At 46.9% G+C, this 23,381-nt stretch overlaps 1 protein-coding gene across 1 annotated transcript in view; it reads right to left on the bottom strand.

Annotated features, from left to right (window-relative positions):
* The window catches only part of PTK7 (protein tyrosine kinase 7 (inactive)), a 105,449-nt gene that overhangs the window by 12,471 nt on the left and 69,597 nt on the right, over positions 1–23,381 (bottom strand). Inside the window, exons 2-13 of the mRNA XM_083432972.1 lie at positions 18,363–18,656; positions 14,378–14,480; positions 13,559–13,749; positions 11,799–11,949; positions 10,870–11,000; positions 9,627–9,896; positions 8,662–8,795; positions 5,451–5,586; positions 5,010–5,129; positions 4,606–4,755; positions 2,781–2,931; positions 223–350 (exon numbers count right to left, since the gene is read on the bottom strand). Of these exons, the coding sequence (XP_083289098.1) occupies positions 223–350; positions 2,781–2,931; positions 4,606–4,755; positions 5,010–5,129; positions 5,451–5,586; positions 8,662–8,795; positions 9,627–9,896; positions 10,870–11,000; positions 11,799–11,949; positions 13,559–13,749; positions 14,378–14,480; positions 18,363–18,656 (1,959 nt within the window). The remainder of the gene's footprint in view (positions 1–222; positions 351–2,780; positions 2,932–4,605; positions 4,756–5,009; positions 5,130–5,450; positions 5,587–8,661; positions 8,796–9,626; positions 9,897–10,869; positions 11,001–11,798; positions 11,950–13,558; positions 13,750–14,377; positions 14,481–18,362; positions 18,657–23,381) is intronic.

Raw genomic sequence — 23,381 nt, 5'->3', positions numbered from 1 at the left:
TCAACATTCCACACATATATATAAATGGGTAGGCTTGCCTAAAGAAAAATGTTTTTAGCAGTCATAGAGAAGATTACAGTGAAAGGATCTTCCCAAGGTCAACAGGCACTACAAGATTGATTTCTTACAAATATGTAATGAGTAGTATGTGGTGCGCCTTTAACAGTGCCAGTACTGCAGAGTGCAGTGGCCGAGCGGGCATATTATGCGAACATCCCTTACCCACGACGTGGAGGAAAGCTTCGTGATGCTTGATGTTGCAGCTGTTTCCGGCGATGCACGTATACTTGCCGGAATCCTCACTGGTGACATCATAGATTACCAGAGAGTTGTTAGACATAATTTGGACCCTGCAAAAGGAAGCGGATGAGAAGGGGGGGGCAGTAAGTAGAACCACCCTATCGTAGCTCCAGAGCATGGTTCTATGCAAACAGAATACACCTGCACCACAAAATGGCATCTTTAGGGAAGCAGCTCTAGTGGACTGAAAGCCAACCACCTGCTACTAGCATTACTACATGTTCTTGTTGTTGTTGTTATAGTAGCAATAATAATAATAATACAGTCGTACCTTGGTTTTCGAACAGCTTAGTCCTTGAATGTTTTGGCTCCCAAATGCTGCAAACCCGGAAGTGACTGTTCCGGTTTGCAAACTATTTTTGGAAGCCGAACGTCTGACGGGGCGTCCGTGGCTTCTGATTGGCTGCAGGAGCCGCGCTTTGGTTTCCAAACATTTTGGAAGTCAAAAGGACTTCCGGAACAGATTCCGTTCAACTTCCAAGGTACGACTGTTATTCAATTTATATTCTGCCCTTTTCCCAAAGATCCCAGGGCAGTCATAACATCAAAAACATAATTGACTAATAATAATAATAATATCAGAGAAGAAAATCATAATGACAGTCCACTCATATTGCAAAGGCCAAAGGCCTGGGTAAAGAAGAATGTTTTCACCAGGGGCCTAAAGACATACACTCATAGGATTGTAGAGTTGGAAGGGAAACCCAATGGTGATTGAGTTCATCCCCCAGCAATACAACAATCTTTTGCCCAACGCGGGGCTCGGACCCACAACCCCGAGATTAAGAGTCCTGTGCTCTACCAACTGAGCTATCCCAGGCGTTGTCCACCCAAGGAGGCTGCAAAAAAGAGCCAGTGGAGGAGTATCACTGGGGGGGGGGGGGGGAATGTAGCCTGGGGAGTGACAAGGCCCAAATTTGACCCCTGGGGTTTCCAACAGATCAAGTCCACTGGTGCACCCTGACCTTCACCTCCTACCCTACAAAGCTTTAGGCCAAAGCCTTTCCCCACTCTGCTACCAGCGATCCTTTTGAGCAGGAGTGTGCTTCCACTCTGGGTGCTTCCACCTACGGCAAGAGTGATGTACTGCTTTGAGGCATGCTCTTGTTAAGAGTCTGCCTGGCTTTTTAATCAACCCTAAACACCTTGCCGCATGCCCTTCAGAGCAAAAGGGATGATCCCTTAATTGACTGACTATTGTGTTCGCTCCGGCTGTGCGGGAACCTGAGAGAGCTGCGCCATGGGCTAGGGAGTGCCATGCTCTTCCCACGCACATATATACAAAAGGAGAAGGTTGTGGAGAAGTGCAGCCAGAGGCCTGGAGGTGACCCCTGTCTTGCAGAAGAGAGCCTCCCTCTCCGTAAAAACACAGCAGGCAAGAGGCTTGGTGAACCGTCAAGACACAGGCCTCTGATGCGGTTCAGTACGGCAACACGGTTGGGTCAACTCAGCTGCAGTTACTGCAAAAATGCTTCTCTTCACCTGCAGAACTTGAAATTCAAGTCGACAAGGCCCTGCTCTAAAGCAACGGGTGAATGCAAGAGGCTCGTTACAGGAGGCGATGGAGGGACAAAACAAATTAAGGGCTGTATACAACTAAATCGTACTCTGCAGCCAGGGTGGTGCAGCGGCTAGAGGCCTGGACCAGGACCTGGGAGGCCAGAGTTCAAACCCCCAATCATGCATGATGTTTGCTGGGTGATCCCGGGCCAGTCCCTTAACTCTCGAGCCTAACCTATCTTGCAGGGTTGTTGCTGTTGTGAGGTTATAATGGGGAGATGTATGGTCACCACCTAGAGCTTCTTGGGATAAGGTAAAGGTAAAGGTACCCCTGCCCGTTCGGGCCAGTCCTGCCAGACTCTAGGGTTGTGCGCCCATCTCACTTAAGAGGCCGGGGGCCAGCGCTGTCCGAAGACACTTCCGGGTCACGTGGCCAGCGTGACGAAGCCGCATCTGGCGAGCCAGAGCAGCACACGGAACACCGTTTACCTTCCCGCTGGTAAGCAGTCCCTATTTATCTACTTGCACCCGAAGGTGCTTTCGAACTGCTAGGTTGGCAGGCGCTGGGACCGAACGACGGGAGCGCACCCCGCCGCGGGGATTCGAACCGCCGACCTTTCGATCGGCAAGTCCTAGGCGCTGAGGCTTTAACCCACAGCGCCACCCGCGTCCCACCCACTTGGGATAAAGGCAGGACATAAACGCAAGAAAGAGAAGACGGTGAAATCAACAGACACAAGTAACTTGGACATCCATTGGGTTGAATCCAACGCTAAGCACCAGGACTCCCCTTCCTTCTCCTCTCCCCATGTACCCCCCAAAAGAAAAGTCTCTGCAGCAGATCTTGGGGGGCTTCAGAAGGGAGAAGTTCCGTCATCCAAGTGGAGGTCTGTTGCGTGAGCAGGATGCAACTCAGTGGGCGCAAAGACGCCTTTCCCCAATAGGGGTATTGAGAATTTTTTGGAGGGATGGACCATTACCTGGGCCCAAATTTGTCGACTTCCAGAATCCTGTCCTTCCCTTTCCACTGGATTTGTGGCGCCGGGTCGCCTTCCGCTTGGCACTGGAACATGGCTGTGTGTCCTGGGTAGACGGTTGTGTCTTCTGGCTTCAGCTTAAAGCTTATGAAAACTAAAAAAATAAGGAAGAAACTTCACATTGTTTGGCGGCTGTTTTTCATATCATTGTATGAGTTTTGGTACATTAGGGGTCGCCACTTTTTTCTTTCCCAGAAGAAAAGGCAGGACTGAAAGACAGCTGCACCCAGGTGCAGACATTACGCTTGAGAGCATGTTGGAAATAGATATGGATGGCAACCATCAGTTCTGAGAGCCACTCTCCCCAGAAGTCGCAGTATCCCACTGACGACTGAGACACTTATTTAAACGTCTATATACTGCTTTTCCAGTTGTTGAAAAAGGCTGTGCTATGCTGTGTGTGTGTGTGCGCGCGTGCTAAAATTCATGATATATTGCCAGGTCAAAAATTATGAAATTGACATCACGATATGGACTTCAAACCAGTTTGGGACAATATATCACCCAGCCCTACTACAGCGGTCCAAAAATGGAAAGAAGTCCCGACGAAAGAATGGATACAAAAACTTATAGAATACGCAGAAATGGTGAAACTTACCAGAAAAATAAGAAATCAAGATAACTTTGTATAAAAAGTTATACAACTTTTTACAAAACTTTTTATAAAGACTGCAGTTGGTTTATTGAATATTTACAAAGAAACTGTAAATAGTTAAGAACATTGGCAGGACTACAGTCGTACCTCAGCTCCCGAATGCCTTGGGAGTCAAATGTTCCGGCTCCCGAAAACTAGAAGTGATTGTTGTGTTTTTTGAACTTTCTTTTGGAAGCCGAACTTCCGACTGGGCTTCTGCAGCTTCCAATTGGCTGCAGGAGTTTCCTACAGCCAATCAGACGCCACGCTTTGGTTTCTGAACATTTCGTAAGTCAAACGGACTTCCAGAGTGGATTCCGTTCGACTTCCGAGGTACGACTGTATGGTAATAACCTGCAGTTTTATAAGCGTATACATTTAAAGATGAATAAATGATTAAATTAATATGGTAAATGCATAAAATATAAAAAAATAAATTTAAGGAACCGCAAAAAGAGGGGGTAGGAAGCCGAGTTTTGAAATGTTAAAATGATTGCAAAATTATTGAAATGTATAAAATCGAAAATCATAAGAAAAACCTGTGACGCCACCCAATAACTACACATAGCAAATAACATCCATATTTCCGATATTATGATATATCAGTACATCACAATATCTAGCTGGTGATATATCACAATGTTGAAAACCAAATATTGCCCAGCCTTAGTCTGTGTCTGTCTGTCTGTCTGTCTGTCTGTCTGTCTGTCTGTCTGTCTGTCTGTCTGTTTCTCTCTCTCTCTCTCTCTCTCTCACACACACACACACACAGACAAAAACAGCATTACAAGGCTCACAGAAGCACAGAATTGTTGAATTGGAAGGGACCGCAAGGGTCCTCTAGTCCAACCCCCTGCAATGAAGGAATCTTTAGCCCAATGTGGGGCTCAAACCCACAACCCCGAGACCAAGAGTTTTATGCTCTACTGACTGAGCTATCAGGTGGGCAGGGTGTCCAGAGCCATGAACAGGAGCCCACCTCTTTGGTGGTGTTGACCCAAATGTCAACATTTTACCAAGAGTGACTACTGACCACCCCACAGGCCTCCTCAGAAAATCAGGCTGGCGGATCTCGGACCTCTTAAGTCTCCAAGCACTGCTTAAAAAGACAACCCTCTTCTACCCAACGCTTACCTGCCACTGTGAGCTGGACGGTCGCTCTGATCTCTCCCTGAGGGCTGTTGGAAGCAATGCAAGTATACTTTCCGGCGTCGCTCCTCGTCACTTTACGAAAGCTCATGTTTCCAGCATTCTGGCTGACCCGGGCTGGCAGGCTGCTCCCATCTGGGTAGAGGAGTAGAGAGATAATTCAGAAGCAGATTGCAAGCAGCCGACTAGGCCCTACCATGTCCTGGCAAAGGATTAGCTTTGCGGAGATGGGAAACTATTGTCAACAAAGGACAATGAACATTTTAGAAACCCGATGCAAAGCTCCTGAGCTTCTCTGCAAAGCAAAAGGCAAACACCCAGAGACATTTTTTTGCAGTAAGGCCTGTCGATACAAAGCCCATTGCACATTCTGAACATTTCCTACTCACCGGTTTTAATCCACTGGATTGCGGGCTTTTCCCGGCCTGTGGCGGAGCAAGAGACGGTGACCTCTTTATCAAACTCCACACACTGCTGAGGCTGAGGGGTAGGGGTGAACTTCAGCTTCTCTGAAATTAAAATGCCCAGGTAAGGAGACATGAGCACAGTAACCAAACACAAAACAATGAATCCTTAGGTCTCCTTACAAGACAGTTTCGCGCTTGTGGGAGGCACAGACTCAGGCACACAAGGCCCTGAAAAGGCTCCTATTTTTCAGGAGCAGGAGACACACGCTGACCGATTGATTCATAGAGTCGGAAGGGATTCCCAGGGGTCATGTAGCAATGAAGGAATCCCAGCTGAATTGTGAGGGCATGCGTTTGTTTCGTGTAGCGCATGCATACAGAAAACGAGAAGAGTCCCGTCCCCCCCCATCAGGAGTCACATACCAAGGACGTGCACCCGAGCCTGCTCCTCAATGCTCCCGGCTGGTGTGCTGCTCACACACTTGAACACTGTCCCGTCGTAGACTTCCACGTTGTTAATCCGCAGCGTCCCGTTCTCGGCAATTTCAAAGCGGGAATCCTGCCAGATGTGAAGAAACGGCCAACATATGATGAGCGCAAAGGCCTTTTAAGGTCCCCCAAGCCAAAAGAAACAATTCCGGGGGGGGGGGTGTGTGTGTGCAGGCTACTTCTTCCATTTCCGCTGCCGGAGACTACACCTGGACCTTTATTTTTACCCTTAGGCCTTTTCAGAGCTCCAATGGTTCACTTTGATCGGCGGAATTGGCGCTTTTACAGGCGCAACGTAATACTGCACAGCATCTGTAAGGACTGGATCGTTTAGTGTGGCACCATCAACACTGTGGAACTCCCTGCCTATTGATATCAGGAAAGCGCCTTCCCTGTATTCTTTTTGATGCCTGCTGATGGCATTCAATAATAAATTATTGGGAAGTTCTCAATGTCTCATTTTTTTTTTACACATTCTGTTGCAAACCACCCAGAGTGGCTGGGGCAACCCAGTCAAATGGGGAGGGTACAAGTTGTAAACTTTTGCAAATTATTGTTCTTATTCAGACAAGCCTACCCGGATGTTTAGAAATTGTGCATGAGTTTTAATTTGTTTTAGTCCATTCCATTGCGGGTTTAACTTGCTGTACGTTTGAAATCACAGCTGTAAATTTCCCTGTGATAATTTCACAGTTTTATCTTTTCTGTAAGCTGTTTTTAAGGGTCCCCACCCCCCTACAATCAAGCAATAAATAAATTTACGATATATATAAATCACTAGCAACTTAGTGTATCCCTGCTTTGCCTCGGAAAAGAATAGCAAAGAACCACTAAATAAAAATAAAAATTGGAAGAGTCCCCCCCCCCCCCCATTTTTTAAAAATTCTGTTTCTTAAAAGGTGTAACTAGGAATGTGAAAAGTCTGTTTTGTAGGCAGCAGTACTGGCTCTGGCACCAGCCCCAATGCCCCAGGGCAGAATTCAAGAGAACCTCAAGTGCCCCCTTTTTCTACCTGGCACAGTCAAGACTCCACCACCAACGAGGTTCTAGCTGGCTCTTGTCTGCAACAGCCAGAACAGGGCCCCATTTCTAGAAGCATCTCACAGGGGAAAGGGGGGGACTGAAAAAGGAGACTGCAAATGAAAGCCTCTTTAGTTCTGTGTCAGATGCTTGAGCCCGTCTCCCTTTTGTTGTATTATTTTTTTTTATGAAAAGGATTTAATTGCATAATAGGATTAAGCCGGTTGGAACCTGATATACATACATACGCACATATATAGACAGCCACGGGACACAGTCAGCTGTTGAATTGCAAGACCACACAACGAGGGTTTAAATGAGCATGTGCGAGAGAGAGAAATGGGAAATGGCGGCTCTGACCGGAGGCCACCTGGCCGTGTTTAATTGGGTTGGTTCACTGTGCTGTAATAGGTTGGGGGGCCCTCTCTTGAGGGCATGGATGCGCCCCTTCTTGAAACACACACTGTATTTGGGACGCATGCATGTATAAAGGTAAAGGGTAAAGGGGCCCCTGACCATTAGGTCCAGCTGTGGCCGACTGTGGGGTTGCGGCGCTCATCTCGCTTGATTGGCCGAGGGAGCCGGTGTACAGCTTCCGGATCATAGAATCATAGAATCATAGAATCATAGAGTTGGAAGAGACCACAAGGGTCATCGAGTCCAACCCCCTGCCAAGCAGGAAACACCATCAGAGCACTCCTGACATATGGTTGTCAAGCCTCTGCTTAAAGACCTCCAAAGAAGGAGACTCCACCACACTCCTTGGCAGCAAATTCCACTGTCGAACAGCTCTTACTGTCAGGAAGTTCTTCCTAATGTTTAGGTGGAATCTTCTTTCTTGTAGTTTGGATCCATTGCTCCGTGTCCGCTTCTCTGGAGCAGCAGAAAACAACCTTTCTCCCTCCTCTATGTGACATCCTTTTATATATTTGAACATGGCTATCATATCACCCCTTAACCTCCTCTTCTCCAGGCTAAACATGCCCAGCTCCCTTAGCCGATCCTCATAAGGCATTGTTTCCAGGCCTTTGACCATTTTGGTTGCCCTCCTCTGTACACGTTCTAGTTTGTCAGTGTCCTTCTGTGGATCATGTGGCCAGCATGACTAAGCTGCTTCTGGCGAACCAGAGCAGCACACGGAAACGCTGTTTACCTTCCTGCCGCAGTGGTACCTATTTATCTACTTGCACTTTGATGTGCTTTCAAACTGCTAGGTTGGCAGGAGCAGGGACCGAGCAAAGGGAGCTCACCCTGTTGCGGGGATTCGAACCACCGACCTTCTGATCAGCAAGTCCTAGGCTCTGTGGTTTAACCCACAGGCATGTATACTCACATACAAAAAGACATCCCTAAGACACAGGCATAATATCTCTGACCCCCAGCTGCTGGGAATCACAGGTGAGCAGAGTGCTGTTGTACTCATGTCCCTTTTCAGGCTTCCTGCAGGAAGCTGGTCAGCCAGAAAGCTGTACTAGATTATTATTATTTACTGAATTCATATACCGCCCTGTACCCAGAGGTCTCCTATGGGGCCACTTGGATGGGGCCACTCACCTGATTCAGCAGGTTTGTCTTATGCAGCACAATTGAGAATCCTCTACTTCTGTCCCCAAAACAGTAAAAATCGAACTGGGATGGGGTAGGGGCAGGGAGAGGATGCACTGCTTAAACTTGCAGGGATGTGGGTGGCGCTGTGGTCTAAACCACTGAGCCTCTTCGGCTTGCCGATCAGAAGGTTGGTGGTTCGAATCCCCATGACCGAGTGAGCTCTTGTTGCTCTGTCAACCTCGCAGTTTGAAAGCACGCCAGTGCAAGTAGATAAATTAGTACCACTGCAGCGGGAAAGTAAACGGCATTTCCATGCGCTCTGGCTTCCGTCATGGTATTCTGTTGCGCCAGAAGCTGTTTAGTCATTCTGGCCACATGACCCGGAAAGCTGTCTGCGGACAAATGCCGGCTCCCTCGGCCTGAAAAGCGAGATGAGCGCCGCAACCTCATAGTCGCCTTTGGACTCAACCGTCCAGGGGTCCTTTACCTTTTACTGCTTAAAGTATAAGAAAAGGCAATAAAGGAGACACAGCCGTGAAATTGGGGAGCCAGTTCCACAAAGTCCCTCAGCGCTCACCTCTGAAATGGGGATGCCATTGCGAAACCAGCTGACTGTGGGCTTCAGGGACGCTTTGCTGAGACAGTGGAGGTATCCTGGCTTGCCCTCTTCTAGCTGGCTGTCCTTGGGCTTCTCCACCCATTTTGGCATAGCTGGAGGCAGGAGAGAAAAGCAGACACTTGTCATAGCTGACTCCAGAGCAGGAAAAACAGTAAGAGCATCCCATGCCATCTTAAGCACAAGAGGCCTGTGGAATAACTTGCCCAAGAGTCACGGCAGCATCTTTTTCTTCATCGGCAATAGAGGCAGTAATTCAATGAACGTGGCAAGAAAGCCATTGCTGACCTGCTGAAAGGATCTAGGGAAGAGATGGGGAACCTTTTCCAACCAGAGGGCCACATTCCTCATGGGCAACCTTCTGGGGGCCGCACATCAGTGGTGGGAGGGGGCCTGAGGTAAAAGTGGGTGAGGTGATGGATATTACTCACACCTGGGAACACCAAAAGCCTGAGGTTTCCACACATACCAGCAGCACACACCTCTCCATATATGGTGGTTCCTTCCAGCTCTATGATTCTATGAATTCATAGAACTCTATGATTCTATCACAGTTCTGGGCAGTTTCCAGCCAGGAAAAAGGACTCTGGGGAGGGAGCAGGGCAGAGTCATTGAGGAAAAGCTGGAGCTGGGACTGGGAAGAGTGCTGAGGGCCGTATAGAGAGGACTGGAGGGCCATATTCAGTCCCCAGACCCGAGCTTCCTCACCGCTGATCTTGTGAAAACCACAGTTCAGGCCAGAACTGCCGTGCAGGGCCAATCCAGTCCCAAGAACCAAGGAGTAGCTGGTTTTGTCCACCAAACTCTCAACCCAGAACCAGAACTGGACCCTCCCTTTCCTTCCTCTCAATCCCACACCACCCATGACTCTCTCCCACACGGTGCTCCTTCCGCGCTCTAAGTATCTGCAAAAGGAGCCTGCTTACTAGCTACTGTGATGGTCAGGTTCTGCTTCTTCTCTCCAGCCTTGTTCACTGCATGACAGGTGTACACTCCAGAGTCCTTTTCTACAACGCTAGTGAAGACGAGGTCCTCGGCTTCTTGGCGCACCCTGCCAGTCGCAGGGAGCGGGGCGCCGTTTCTCTCCCACCAGATACGGGGTTCAGGGACTCCCCGGGGTGCTATGCAGGACACCCGCTGCTCTTTGTTGGCAATGAACGTCTTTGGGCCAAACAGGTAGGTGAAATCTTCAATATCTGAGGAGAAATGCAAGTGCTGAACTTAGAACGCAGTGGTGTCAGATTGGGGAGAGCTGGGGGTGGACCACACCACAAATATGTAGCCTCATATTTGGGAGTAATAGTAGTAGTAATAATAGTAATAATAATAATGATGATGATTATGATGATGATGATGTTCTATTGATTTAAAAAAAACAGAAAAACAGAATCCCAACAGAATACAAAAACAGAATCCCAACACCCCCCCCCCAAGAGGATGGATCAATCTAGTTAAGTTTGCCCAAGTCCAATCTGTGATTTTGGTGGTTGCCATTCTTCAGGGTTATCAGCAAAGTTTTTTTTATAAAAGGATGCCGTATTTCCACAAAATCATCTACATCATTTGTGTAATTCAGTTCGTGTAATCTCTTTGTTAATTTTTCTTTTACGGCAATTGACCATATTCTTATTTGCTATTACAGCCGTACCTTGGAAGTCGAACAGCCTAGTTCTCGAACGTCGCAAACCCGGTTTTCAAACGTTCTTTCGGATGCCAAAACTTCCGACGGGGCTTCCGACTGGCTGCAGGAGCTTCCTGCAGCCAATCAGAAGCCGTGCTTAGGTTTTCGAACATTTTGGAATTTGGTTTGCTTGGTGAGGCAGTTCTCCATTGGTGGAATTCCCTCACTGTTCCCCCCCCCCATTTTATTAAAATTGCAATAGAAAAAGAAAGAAAGAAAGAAGGCAGCATTTGACAAATGAAATACTCAGTCTCCCTGGCAACACTGAAATGAATAGCAGTGGAATTCTTATGGGCCTGTCTTCAAATGTTTTTAATTATTTTAAGTGGCTTTCAACTGCTTTAAATGTGCTTTTATTTTATTTGTAATTGCATTTTGTTTTAACACCATGTTTTGTTTCGTTTTTGCTACCCAGCCCGCTTCTGGGCAAACAGAAATGTAACAGTGAATTCAATAAGCAAGAAATCTTTTGGAGGCGCTCGTCATACCTGCCAGCTGCAGTGTTGCCTCCAAAACAACGGCCTTCCCCCTCTGCCCGCGACCAACACATTTATAGACTCCCGCACTGCGTGGTTTCACCTGAGGTATCAGCAAAGAGCCGTTGGAGAACAGCACCGTCCTTTGGGGACAGGAAGAGAAGAAGACTGGCGTCAATGACCTTTCAGCAGAGTAAGAGGTGCTTACAGGCAAAGGCAGGCTTACCTCTGTGCAAAAACACGTCCCCTATTTTTAGATAAATATTTTATACTGAAATTTCCACCACGACAGACATGATAAGTCAAAACCACAAGGCTACAAAAGCAGAAGAGAGCGCAGAATAAATACAGGATCATGAATGTTTCATCATAAAAAAGCATACAGTGGTACTCGGGTTAAGTACTTAATTTGTTCCGGAGGTCCGTTCTTAACCTGAAACTGTTCTTAACCTGAGGTACCACGTTAGCTAATGGGGCCTCCTGCTGCTGCCGCGCCACCGGAGCATGATTTCTGTTCTCATCCTGAAGCAAAGTGCTTAACCCGAGGTACTATTTCTGGGTTAGCGGAGTCTGTAACCTGAAATATATGTAACCTGAAGCGTATGTAACCTGAGGTACCACTGTATAAGACATAATAATTATTGTGAATGGGAAGGATTGGTGCACCTTTAGACCTAGCCATAGCTGGCCATTTTTTCAGGTGGGCTTTCTATTAACGTAAGTTGCAGTTGTGTCTTGAATAAAAGGATACCAATGAAAAATAAAGCAGACCTGTATGCTTAAGACTAATTAATATATGAAGGGATTGATGTCGTAGAGTAAGCTGTTTTGCCAGGCTCCAGCTACGTCCACTTCCCTTACGCTGGGAGGAAATGGGAAATATATATTTCATATGAGCAGCGCCCACCAGAATTTTTTCTGTCCTTAAAGGGGCGGCTTACCTGGACTTATTGGAAACAGGAGTGTCGTCTTCAAATAGCCATTCCTGGGTGGGAGGTGGCACGGCTTGGAACTTGCAGTGGAACATGGCCTCCTCATTCCTATTGACAATCTGGTTCTCAGGAACAATCACGGGGCGGGGGAAGCTTTCATCTGGCGTGAGGAAAAGGGGAACATGAGAAAGTGATGGTTTATCGCATAGGAAGAGCCCATCTGTATCTGGTCCACAATGGCCCGTCAGAGGCCTATAGGAAGCCCAGGAAATAAGCGCAGCACTTCTTGAGCCCCAGCAACTAGTACCCAAAGACATACTGCCCCTGACCCCCGAAATAATATATAGCCATCATGACTAGCAGCCACTGACAGCCTTGTGCTTCACTGTTACACCTTGTGGCAGTGAACAGCCTGGCGTCAGGGGTGGGTGCCCAGAGCAGTAACAACTCACACGGTGTCAGTGAACTCTATTCAAAGACAAAAGCAGCTTAGAAGGCTAGGCCTAGTGAGCACAGCAACCCTTCCAGCAGATCTTGCCCCAACGAGGCAGCTGCGAGGATTGAAGGTCCCGGCCTTCCCACAGTTCCCTAAGTCTCTTCTTTCCCCGGGTCCTTGCCAATCAATCTGAGACTCTGTTGTCATGCCTGTCTTTGCTCCACCCTCTTCATACCTCTTCTGGTCCTAGAAGACTAGCGGGGAGAGGAGGAAGAGACCCCCTGGCTTCTTCAGCAGCCTCTCTAATCTCCTCCTCCCGGTCTGCTCCCTCTGACCACTCGTCATCATTCCGCCACCAATCTCCTGTCTCTGTGTCTCTAAGCCTTCTTCCCACCACTCCATTGCCAGTCCATGACACTGTGTGCAGTCTGAAGAAGCACTTCTTTGTGTCCTTCCTGAATTACCCAGGGTTCCTTCCTCCGGGTCAATACTTCCTCTGCTTATGAACTTAAATTTGTTCCAGAGGTCCGTTCTTAACCTGAAACCGTTCTTAACCTGAGGCACCACTTTAGCTAATGGGGCTTCCCATTGCCGTTGCGCCACCGGCGCACAATTTCTGTTCTCATTTCTGAGGTAAAGTTCTTAACCCGAGGTACTACTTCTGGGTTTGTGGAGTCTGTAATCTGAAGTGTTTGTAACCTGAGGTATTTGTAACCCGAGGTACCACTGTAGTTTCCTTCCTTTGGTAATCCTCACAGAACGCTAGCCCAATGGTTGCCATTAATTTGATTTTGAATTGATTTTAGAATGAATTGATTTTAGAATGCTATGTTACTTTTATTGTTAGCCGCTCTGAGCCCGGCTTCCGCTAGGGAGGGCGGGATGTAAATAAATTATTATTATTATTATTATTATTATTATTATTATTATAGGCAAAGAGGCACAAGAGAATGAGGATGGGGGCTTTTATATCTGCAGGCACAACCAGTGGTGTAGTGTGGGTTGTCAGCACCCGGGGCAAGGCAAGTAATTTGCTCCCCCTAACCCATGGATTTGCGCCCCCTAACCCTAACCCCCAGATGTTGCGCCCGGTGCGGCCGGCACCCCCTGCACCCCCCACGCTACGCCACTGAGGCACACCTCTGGCTAGAACGCAACATCCAAGCAGGTCCACCACCGTGATGCAAGATTCTTCTATAGAGCTGTCTGCAGAGGCCCCTGTGGTTATCTCTTGGATGCAGCCCTTAGGCAACTACATCCCTGGGCTTACCCTGTGTCCAACAAAAGGCCATCACTCGAGACCTTTCCCACAATGAGAAAAGCACCCACTTGCCTATGATGTTGAGAGTGAAGTTGCTGCTGCTGCACACAGAGGCCATGGCGTTCCGAGCACAGCAGAAATAGACCCCGTTGTCATCCGGGCTGGCGCTCTTGAGGGTCAACGTCCGTTCCTTGTTGCTGACGGAATAGTTGGTTCGGTCGTCTTCAATCTGGGTCCCATCCCGGAACCACTGGCTCGTCGGGCTAGGAAGACACAGGCAGTTCGATTACAGCCATCAAAACTCTCTGAATCATTTTCAAATTCCCACAGCATATTCAGGCATCAGCAAGGGGGATGAAAATCTACCTTCTCACTGAAGTTCAGATTTGTTCTATTAAACTCTTCTTCTGCTTAAAAGTTTCTTGAAGAACGAACCAGACTGAAATACCCCTGAATATATGGGAGGATAATATCTGGGATACAGCAATGTCTGAGCACCTCAGACATTGCAGGAGGGCACTTAAAGGCATAATGAATAGAGATACCTTCCAATAAATATGGGCCCCTTTAACTATGTTAATGACCCAAATCAGGACCTTGTTATCCCAACCGCTCCTTATTCTCAATGGAGAGGCTATGTTTAAGTAATATATTTGAATGTTGAATGTGTATGTGCATGTCTAGAGACCACGGATAAAACAAACACCATTGCAAGTACTGCTGGATAAGTGTTTGATATCTAGTACATTTGTTTAAAACCCAATTTAAAAATTCGTTAAAGAAAAGTTTATTGGAGGAAGGAGTTTCCAAGGGCGTCTTTTCTGGGGTGGGAATGCAGGAGAGATAGCCGGCAGAAACCATTTAAGATAATTCACACTGGTGACTCCTTACCGAGGGTGCCCATCGATATGGCATCGCAACGTTACTGGAGCAGAACTCTGTATATCTTCCACTCTGGCCGGGTTCTTCAGGACAACTCCCCCTGTTTCGATCCCTAATGAAAAGAGGGTGGGGAGAGAAAACAAAACAAAGGTCACTTTCAGGCCTCTGTGCTTTGGAAATGGAAGCATCCGTATACCTGACACCAGGTGTCAAAGGGTCACTGCAGGAATGCAAGACGGCTTCCACCTTTGCATGATGGCACTTGCTCTGCACTGGGGGAAACCCCCACTGAGCTGTATACTGGCAATGCAAACCATTTATCAGTCCTGCCTACATTATTATTATTATTATTATTATTATTATTATTATTATTATTACATCAAGTACTTTGATATTGGGACGCGGGTGGTGCTGTGGCTTAAACCACAGAGCCTCGGGCTTGCCGATCAGAAGGTTCAAATTCCCGTGACGAGGTGAGCTCCCATTGCTCTGTCCCTGCTCTTGCCAACCTAGCAGTTTGAAAGCACGTCAAAGTGCAAGTAGATAAATAGGTACCGCTCCAGCGGGAAGGTAAATGGTGTTTCCATGCACTGCTCTGGTTCGCCAGAAGCAGCTTAGTCATACTGTACGCCGGCTCCCTCGGCCAATAATGCGAGATGAGCGCCGCAACCCCAGAGTCGGCCATGACTGGACCTAATGGTCAGGGGTCCCTTTACCTTTACTTTTATATCAACACATAAACTTTAGGAAGCCTTAGAGTGGCAGCCTCAGGTGAGAAAGCTAGTAAGATACAGCCTCTGTTCAATTTGTGCTTAGAGATAGCTATACAAAAAGTAGTGAGCTCTCATGGTGCAGCCAGCTCTGCACCTGCTCAAGCCCTGGGGTACTGAGAACAGGAGGCCAGGTAATAACTAGCAGAAGAAATGTTGTGCCACCTATGGTTTGAGACTCAACAAAAACGGCAGGTGGGAAATTTCTGTTTCCATATGGAAGGCTTCCATTCTATGTGGCTGGCAAATTCCCCCAGTCAAAGAATTAGATATATATGGGTCAAAAAGAGGGGTGCAGACCTCCAGGCATTCCTGGACTACAATTCCCATGAGGCTACTGGCCTTGCTGGCTGGGGCTAGTGGGAGTCGGAGTCCCAACCAACACCTGGAGAGACACAGGTTCCCTACCTCTAGTCAAAAGTTATTGATATTTCAAGGAGCAGCCCTGCCACGGTGAAAGAAGAAGAGGAGGAGGAGGAGGAGTTTGGATTTGATATCCCGCTTTATCACTACCCGAAAGAGTCTCAAAGAGGCTAACAATCTCCTTTTCCTTCCTCCCCCACAACAAACACTCTGTGAGGTGAGTGGGGCTGAGAGACTTCAGAGAAGTGTGACTGGCCCAAGGTCACTCAGCAGCTGCATGTGGAGGAGCGGAGACGCGAACCCAGTTCACCAGATTACGAGACTACACCACACTGGAAGATGGAGCAAAGTCTAGGTTCTCTTGTCAAATGCCTATATTTACAAATGCTCCAGTCATATGTAGTACTTGTTGTTTTGCTGCATCACAAAAGTCCTGGGACGTTTCCAAAGCAGTGCCTGAAATTTGCCAGGCGCATTTTTCACCTGTCTATCAGTGAAGATGCCCAGGTTGCCAGGATGACACCTGAAGTCTCCACCACCTGGAGATGCCTGCCTGGGGATCCTTGGATTTGACTGTTTTCACCCACTGGCGACGCATCCTGTAGAATTCTACCTGTTATATTTTATCTGCACAGTCAGAATGAATTTCAGGAACCAAAAAATCGTATTGAAAATTACGACTTTCGTGCCGCCTGGCTCAAAAAATGGCAACTAGGTATTCTAATTTGTTGACTGTAACCCTGGTCTAAGGAGCCATTTGCCGCCTGGCTTATAAATCTTGTGTTTCTAACACTGTTCCAAAGTTAGAGCTGCCATACCTCCAGATTTTCCTGAAAATGAACAGGATTTCAAAAGCGCAGTTGACATCCGGAGGGGGAGGAGGGGTTTCTGAAAGGCGGCGCTTTGTCCTGGCTCAACAACTGGCTCAAAAACTTTCAGGGTGTCCTGTTTTTTTACTTTTTGAAATATGGCAACCCTACCCAGAGTGGACTTTCTACAATTACATTGCAGCAGGTGAGAGCTATTGTATATGTTATCTGATCGCACTGAAGAGCACAGCTGGGCCACTAATGAGGATGTCACATTCCTGCGGCTCTGCGGCAGAATTCATGGCAGGATGGAGAGAGAGAGAGAGAGAGAGAGAAAGGCAAACATCGAAATGTGCCAGGCAGAGGATTTACACCTGAAGTGCTAAACCTGAACCGGCAGGCTAAACCAGACACTCTCTCCATTGCTTACATCTGTCTCCTTGCAAATCCCTCTTGACTCCTTTTGCATTGGCCTCACTATGAACCAAGAATGACATCTGTAGTAGGCTTCAGTACAGCCTGGCTCTAAGAGCTGACTCAGCCTAGGTGGTGGCCAATGGGACTAAGCTACTGTAAGAGAGCCGTAAAGCTCTGCAACTGCTTTCAGGAACAATCGCTTACCTCAGGGAAAAATATGCAGCTGTAGCTCAAGGGAAGGTTATACATTTAATCTTCAGCCCACCTTTTTGCAGTGGAGCTGATGGCAGAACATGCGCGGGGTTGCGAGGCAGCCTCTGATCAGAGGCAGACCTGCTTGGCTCCAGGCTTCAGGCCAAGATAGTAGCTGCACACTTTCCTTGCAGTTTTTTCCCTACCGGGAGGGGAGAACAGCAGTTTCTCCAAAGCCCCTTTTCCTTGCTGCCTGCTGAGCGCATTCTTGTGCCGGCGTGATTGAGAGAATACATATGTGTGCGCATGGAAAGAGAGTCTGAGCACACTCAGAGTGCCTGCGATCTGGGTGAAAGGAACAGAATGTGTGTGTTTTAAGGTACACATTTGTATGTGTCGCAAAATGGCTATTTTAAGGTCCTGGCTTTTTGAGTAACGGTTCACACAAAAGTGGACTTTCCTGACAACCTAACAACGATGTGGAACCCAGGGTAAAAAATAAATAAGCGCCTTATAACATTTTGTCAAATTGTTGTGCAGGCTCTCTCTAGAACGTAGCCTGAGGTGTTTTTCTAGGTCGTTTAGCCACCAACTCTTATTCTCTATTATACTACAGTGGTACCTCAGGTTAAGTACTTAATTCGTTCCGGAGGTCCATTCTTAACCCGAAACTGTTCTTAATCTGAAGCACCACTTTAGCTAATGGGGCCTCCTGCTGCTGCTGCGCCGCTGCCACACGATTTCTGTTCTCATCCTGAAGCAAAGTTCTTAACCCGAGGTAATATTAACCCGAGGTACCACTGTATTTGTTTTTCTACTCTTCAGCCCAAAGGTTCCTAATGTGGTACATAACAATACAGTCGTACCTTGGTTCTCGAACACAATCTGTACCAGAAGTCAGTTTGACTTTTGAAAACGTTCGAAACCCAAGGCATAGCTTCCGATTGGCTGCAGGAGCTTCCTGCACTCAATCGTAAGCTGCAGAAGCTGCGTTGGACATTTGGCTTCCAAAAAATGTTCACAAACCAGAACACTCGGGTTTGCGGCATTCGGGAGCCAAAACGTTTGACTCGCAAGGCGTTTGGCTTCCAAGGTACGACTGTATATTGAAATATACAAGTCCATACCAACCCCACAAAACCAACTTCTTGTGTATGTATATAGTTTAGACTAGATATAAAGTTGGTGTGTATGAAAAACCTTTTTTGAGGGGAGGGCGGATTTGGTTCCCACTGTTGATTTTTTAAAAAAGTGATTGTATATTTGTATACAAGTAGTTTGGAGGCTACCCTTTTAGTTTGTTGCCATAATTATTTTTTAACTCTTTTGGGAAGGCTTCTCTCCGAAAGGTAGCACATACGTATTTCAAATACAATCAATCGTTCGTGCCAGTTTGGATTCAATAATGCTGGTGCCGAAACCAGCCAACCAAGGTGCGCTTACACTTTATGTTAAAAGACGCATTTGTGGTCCGAGCTTCTTCTCCAGTCACTACGTTCCTGGCCACACACTGGAAGTTCCCGCCATCTTGATGCCGGTCGACAGATGTGAACTGAAGGCTGCTCCCTTCCTTGAATCGGCGCTCTGTGTCCTGGACGGGGATGCCATTCTGCAGCCACTCAAACTCTGTGTCTCTTGGGTCCTCCACTTCGCAGCGCAAAATGGCGCTGCGGCCATGAAAAGCATCCTGGGAGTACGGCTCCTTCGTGAAGGATATCTTAGCTTGAGTCCCAACAGCTGGGGGAAAAACAAAGGCGAAAGAAGATAAGACCTCAAACCGTGGAAGTTTTTTTTTTTTTTTTAAGGGGTTAAAGAGGAAAACAATATGCATCCTTAAATTATAGTAAGACTAACATATTGGGCTGCGTTGGAAGAATCCGAGCGGCCACTGAAAAGATCAACTAAATTTATAATTATTGGGATTTTGGAGATCGTTAAAAATTCCATTGACACTTATAATTCTTCTTCTGCAAAGGTTCTTCCCTCCTGCCCTGAGCTATTAGAAGAAGAAGATGAGTTTGGATTTGATATCCCGCTTTATCACTACCCGAAGGAGTCTCAAAGCGGCTAACATTCTCCTTTCCCTTCCTCCCCCACAACAAACACTCTGTGAGGTGAGTGCGGCTGAGAGACTTCAGAGAAGTGTGACTAGCCCAAGGTCACCCGGCAGCTGCATGTGGAGGAGCGGAGACGCGAACCCAGTTCACCAGATTACGAGTCCGCCACTCTTAACCACTACACCACACTGGCTCTCTAAGATGTATCCGGGGCAAGAGTGTGCTGTTGCCACAGGCAGAAGACCAGAACCCTCAAAAAGTCTGATGCACACCCAACACGCTGTTCTCAAGTTTGAGTTGTGAAGCTCTTTCGAAAATGGCAGGCTCTAGTCTACTGCTATGGCCTGACTGTAAGCTGCCTGAGTCTTTTCCTCCCGATGACACAAAAGCAAACTCCTAGCGGCTTTCCACTAGTAAGTTACCAAAAAGTTTTTAGACCTTCAAAATATGGTGGAAGAGCATGCTTCTAGCCCTGAAATAATGCTGCTTCCCACATGATTAGGTAATATACTCTCCAACGATGGCATTTACACAAGGAAAGTGGTCTTGCAAGAAAGAGCCGATCTAGAACATGTAAACAGAGCTGGAGCTTCAAGAAAGGACGAGCGTCAACATTAAACTCCTCTCCAATCCACGCCACCTAGCTGTCTAGGTGTGGAGCACATTGCTGTAATGTGAAACCCACACAAAGGCATTCTATCCTAACTTGTAAATTCAGAATGGAATAATTTTATGTGGAAAGAAGAGTTTTATTGTTAAATATATACCTTAACAAGGCCCTGAAGTGCTTATGAGATGGGCACCACCTGGACACCAAAAGTGAGATTTGCCAGACCTAACAGCAGGAGCTTTATTGCCTTAAGCTATAAAGACTAAGGCGCCATAGCTGGACTGTAAATGACTCTTACGTTTTACGGATCACAAAATCAGAGTAGGGCCTCCCAGAATCCTCAGTTCACACATGCATGCGGGAAATGTTTACAAGGATCCGAAAGCTTGTTCAGATGACCCTGAGCAGTGAACCACAACTCCATTTTCCCAAGATTATTTCAAAACTTATAACATGGGTTTTTCAGAAAATTTCAAACTGGATTCTACCCCCCACCCCCGGACATACTAAATTAACTGGGATCAAATTCAGCAGGTTTTAATATGTCCTTTTGGTTTTAATTTACCGTGCTCACACACCCAAACACACACACTGTTGAAAAAGAAGTAAGTCTTTGTGTGCATGCGCACACACATTTTTGAAATAAATATTTTAAATGCATGCTTCCTAGGGATAATCACCTAGGGGGAAGAAATAAGTTAATTACAACTTAGAAACTGCCCAGTTTGTCTGGTATTACAGCTAATCCTTGGGTTAGCAATTAGCATCACACACACAAACACACACACACACACACAGGATTTTCAGAAATGGAAAATATTCTGTGTTTACTACCAGCAAGGTATTATCTGATGGAGGTAAGGAGAGGCCTTGCTGTCAACCTTACCAAATTTGTGTCCCAAAGATCAAAAGCAGAAAGCAAAGCAGCTATAGCTTAAAATTAGGGTTGTACGAATGCTTCTCAAGGCTTCGAAATTCAAAAGGCTATATTTGATGAGGTCCAAGAAAAAGGAGGGGCATTGCTATGGGAAGCAGAAGGAGCTGGTAGCATTTGCCATTTTTGTTTGTTTGTGTGAATATCCCAAGCGCTCCCTGTTGCTTGAGTAGCACATGGAAGGATTCTGCCTCCTATAAGATTGCACAAAAGTTTTTTTTTTAAAAAAAAAAAAAAAGGTTTGAAAGATGACCAAAATCATGGTGGGTATGGGAAAATGTTGTTTCACTGTTCACTACTGATGTCACAGGTCTAAGAAGACATCATAGCAAACTGAGGTCCAGTGCCGAGGGCCTTCTGGCGGTTCCCTCGCTGCGAGAAGCCAAGTTACAGGGAACCAGGCAGAGGGCCTTCTCGGTAGTGGCGCCCTCCCTGTGGAACGCCCTCCCACCAGATGTCAAAGAGAACAACCACCACCAGACTTTTAGAAGACATCTGAAGGCAGCCCTGTTTAGGAATGTTTGATGGATTACTGTATTTTAATATTTTGTTGGAAGCCGCCCAGAGTGGCTTGGGAAGCCCAGCCAGAGAGGCGGGGCATAAATAAATGATGATGATGATGATGATGATGATGATTAAAGCAATATTGGTAGTGATGGAGAGACACATTTTCCCAGCAACAACCTTTTGAGTGCTTGTGGGGAAAATGCTACTCCATGACTGTGTCTGGATGCATGACTGTGCTAACTTAAGGGAAAGGTGTGTGGTGATTTATTTATTTTTAAATCCTTCTGCAAAAACTTGTTGCACAAATTGAGAAACTGAAAAAGGCAGGGTAGGGAACTGTTAGCCTTCGTTGCATTAAAGTGTGTTTCAGCCATCCTTTGAACTTGAAAAAAAATGGATCAAGAGGCTAGACCTGTGGGTTGTCAAATGAAGAAGGGAAAAAATGGCTAAGAAGCGCCATTCTACAGCAGCCTGAAATATCCCCTAATAACCCTTGCCTGGTCTTGAAGCTGCTAGCTCTGCAAATTCCAAAGCTTTGCTGCAACTGGGGTTCATCATTTTGCGGCTACCTGGAATGGTCTAACCTGAAGCTCATGTGTTTCAAAATTTTCAAAGGAGGGTCTCAGAAGCGAGGGAAGGGGCGACATTTCCGCACATAAATGTCCTTTGAAGAAAGCTTACTGAAAGTCGGTGCTTTGATCTGGCCAATAAACAGATATAAAACGGGAATGGGCATAGCCCATGGGCTCTTTCCTTCAGATGCTGCAGTAAAAATCTGTACTGGAAGCCTGTAGGGGAGTTCCACCTAGCAGATGTTTCCAAGGCAAATAAAAGCTGAAGGGTTTCTTTATACCCTTCCGCAGATACGCAAGATGCAGATCACAAGCCCTGAACATGCACCCAGGCAGGTAAACAGATACATCTCCGCATTCGGGACAAATCTAAGGCACACAATCTACCTAGGTTTGCTGTCCCGGGAATTTTTTTTTAAGTGGTCAGTTTTTACCTAGGACAGGTGGGTGGGCCTCCAGATGTTGTCAGACCTCAGGGGACATGCTCAGGAACGATGGGAATTGTAGTCCACCAACATCTGGAGGGCCATCTATTTGCTGCATGAAGAAGTGATTTCTATTATCTGTCCTGAATCTTCCAACACTCAGCTTCATTATACCTGTATACCTGAAGGAGCGTCTCCACACCCATCGTTCAGCCCGGACACTGAGATCCAGCGCCGAGGGCCTTCTGGTGGTTCCCTCATTGCGAGAAGTGAGGTCACAGGGAACCAGACAGAGGGCCTTCTCGGTAGTGGCACCCGCCCTGTGGAACGGCCTCCCACCAGATGTCAAAGAGAAAAACAACTACCACACTTTTAGAAGACATCTGAAGGCAGCCCTGTTCAGGGAAGTTTTTAATATTTAATGCTGTATTGTTCTTAACACTTAATTGGAAGCCGCCCAGAGTGGCTGGGGTAACTCAGCCCGATGGGCGGGGTATGTATGTATGTATGTATGTATAAATAAATAAATAGTCTATGAGTTCTGGGGGAATGGTGACTTTTCTCTACCTGCTTTCTCTACTCCTTGCATACTTTTATAAACTTCTATCGTGTCACCTCTTACATGTCCTTCCTCTAAGTTTGTTTCCCAAACTTGGGTCTCCAGCTGTTTTTTGGACTGCAGTTTTCTAGTCCAAAAAAACACACCTGGAGACCCAAGTTTGGGAAACCCTGCTCTAAGCTAAAAGGTCCCAAAGTTGATGTGACAATGAGTAACTTGCATGCAGCCTCAATCTCCCCTCTTTCCAGAGCAGGCCAGGCCTGACTTCCGAGACCTGCCAGCAATGCGAATTGAGGCTTCACATCCATGAGCAACAGTTCATCATTTCGGTCTTTTCCTGTGTGTCCCTATTCAGAGAGCGTCTGCAAACATGTTAACTCGAGTTATGCAGAAACTCAGCATCAGATTTCTGAGTTTACACCCCTATGCAGAACGCGAACCCTATCGAGATGCAAGAACTAACTTGATAATTGCTTTTATAATCATACTAGCGCTAATACCTACAGCCAGTGAATTTGTGCGGCGGTAGCACCAGCGGAATTAAATTTAACCAGTTGTTACTTGGTGATGCAAATGGGGTCTTAGTCAGCAGAACAGCCTGAGGTGCTGTGAGCGGCCTATGTTGTGTTGTGCTTGCTCTCCCTCTCTCTCTCCAGGAAGGAAGGAGAGTTTCAGCAGCATCAATGAGTAACTGCAGCTGGAATGGAGCAATGGAAAAGGATCAATGAACGGAAGGAAGCAGAGGTTGAATGGTTCCTACCTCACCCAACAACCAACTGGGACTTCTGGGTCACGGCG

Source organism: Podarcis tiliguerta (genome assembly GCF_965153285.1).
Source record: "Podarcis tiliguerta genome assembly, chromosome: 3".
Taxonomy (NCBI): domain Eukaryota; kingdom Metazoa; phylum Chordata; class Lepidosauria; order Squamata; family Lacertidae; genus Podarcis; species Podarcis tiliguerta.
The sequence above is the reverse complement of the archived record's forward strand: the minus strand, read 5'-3'. Positions and strand labels throughout refer to the sequence as shown.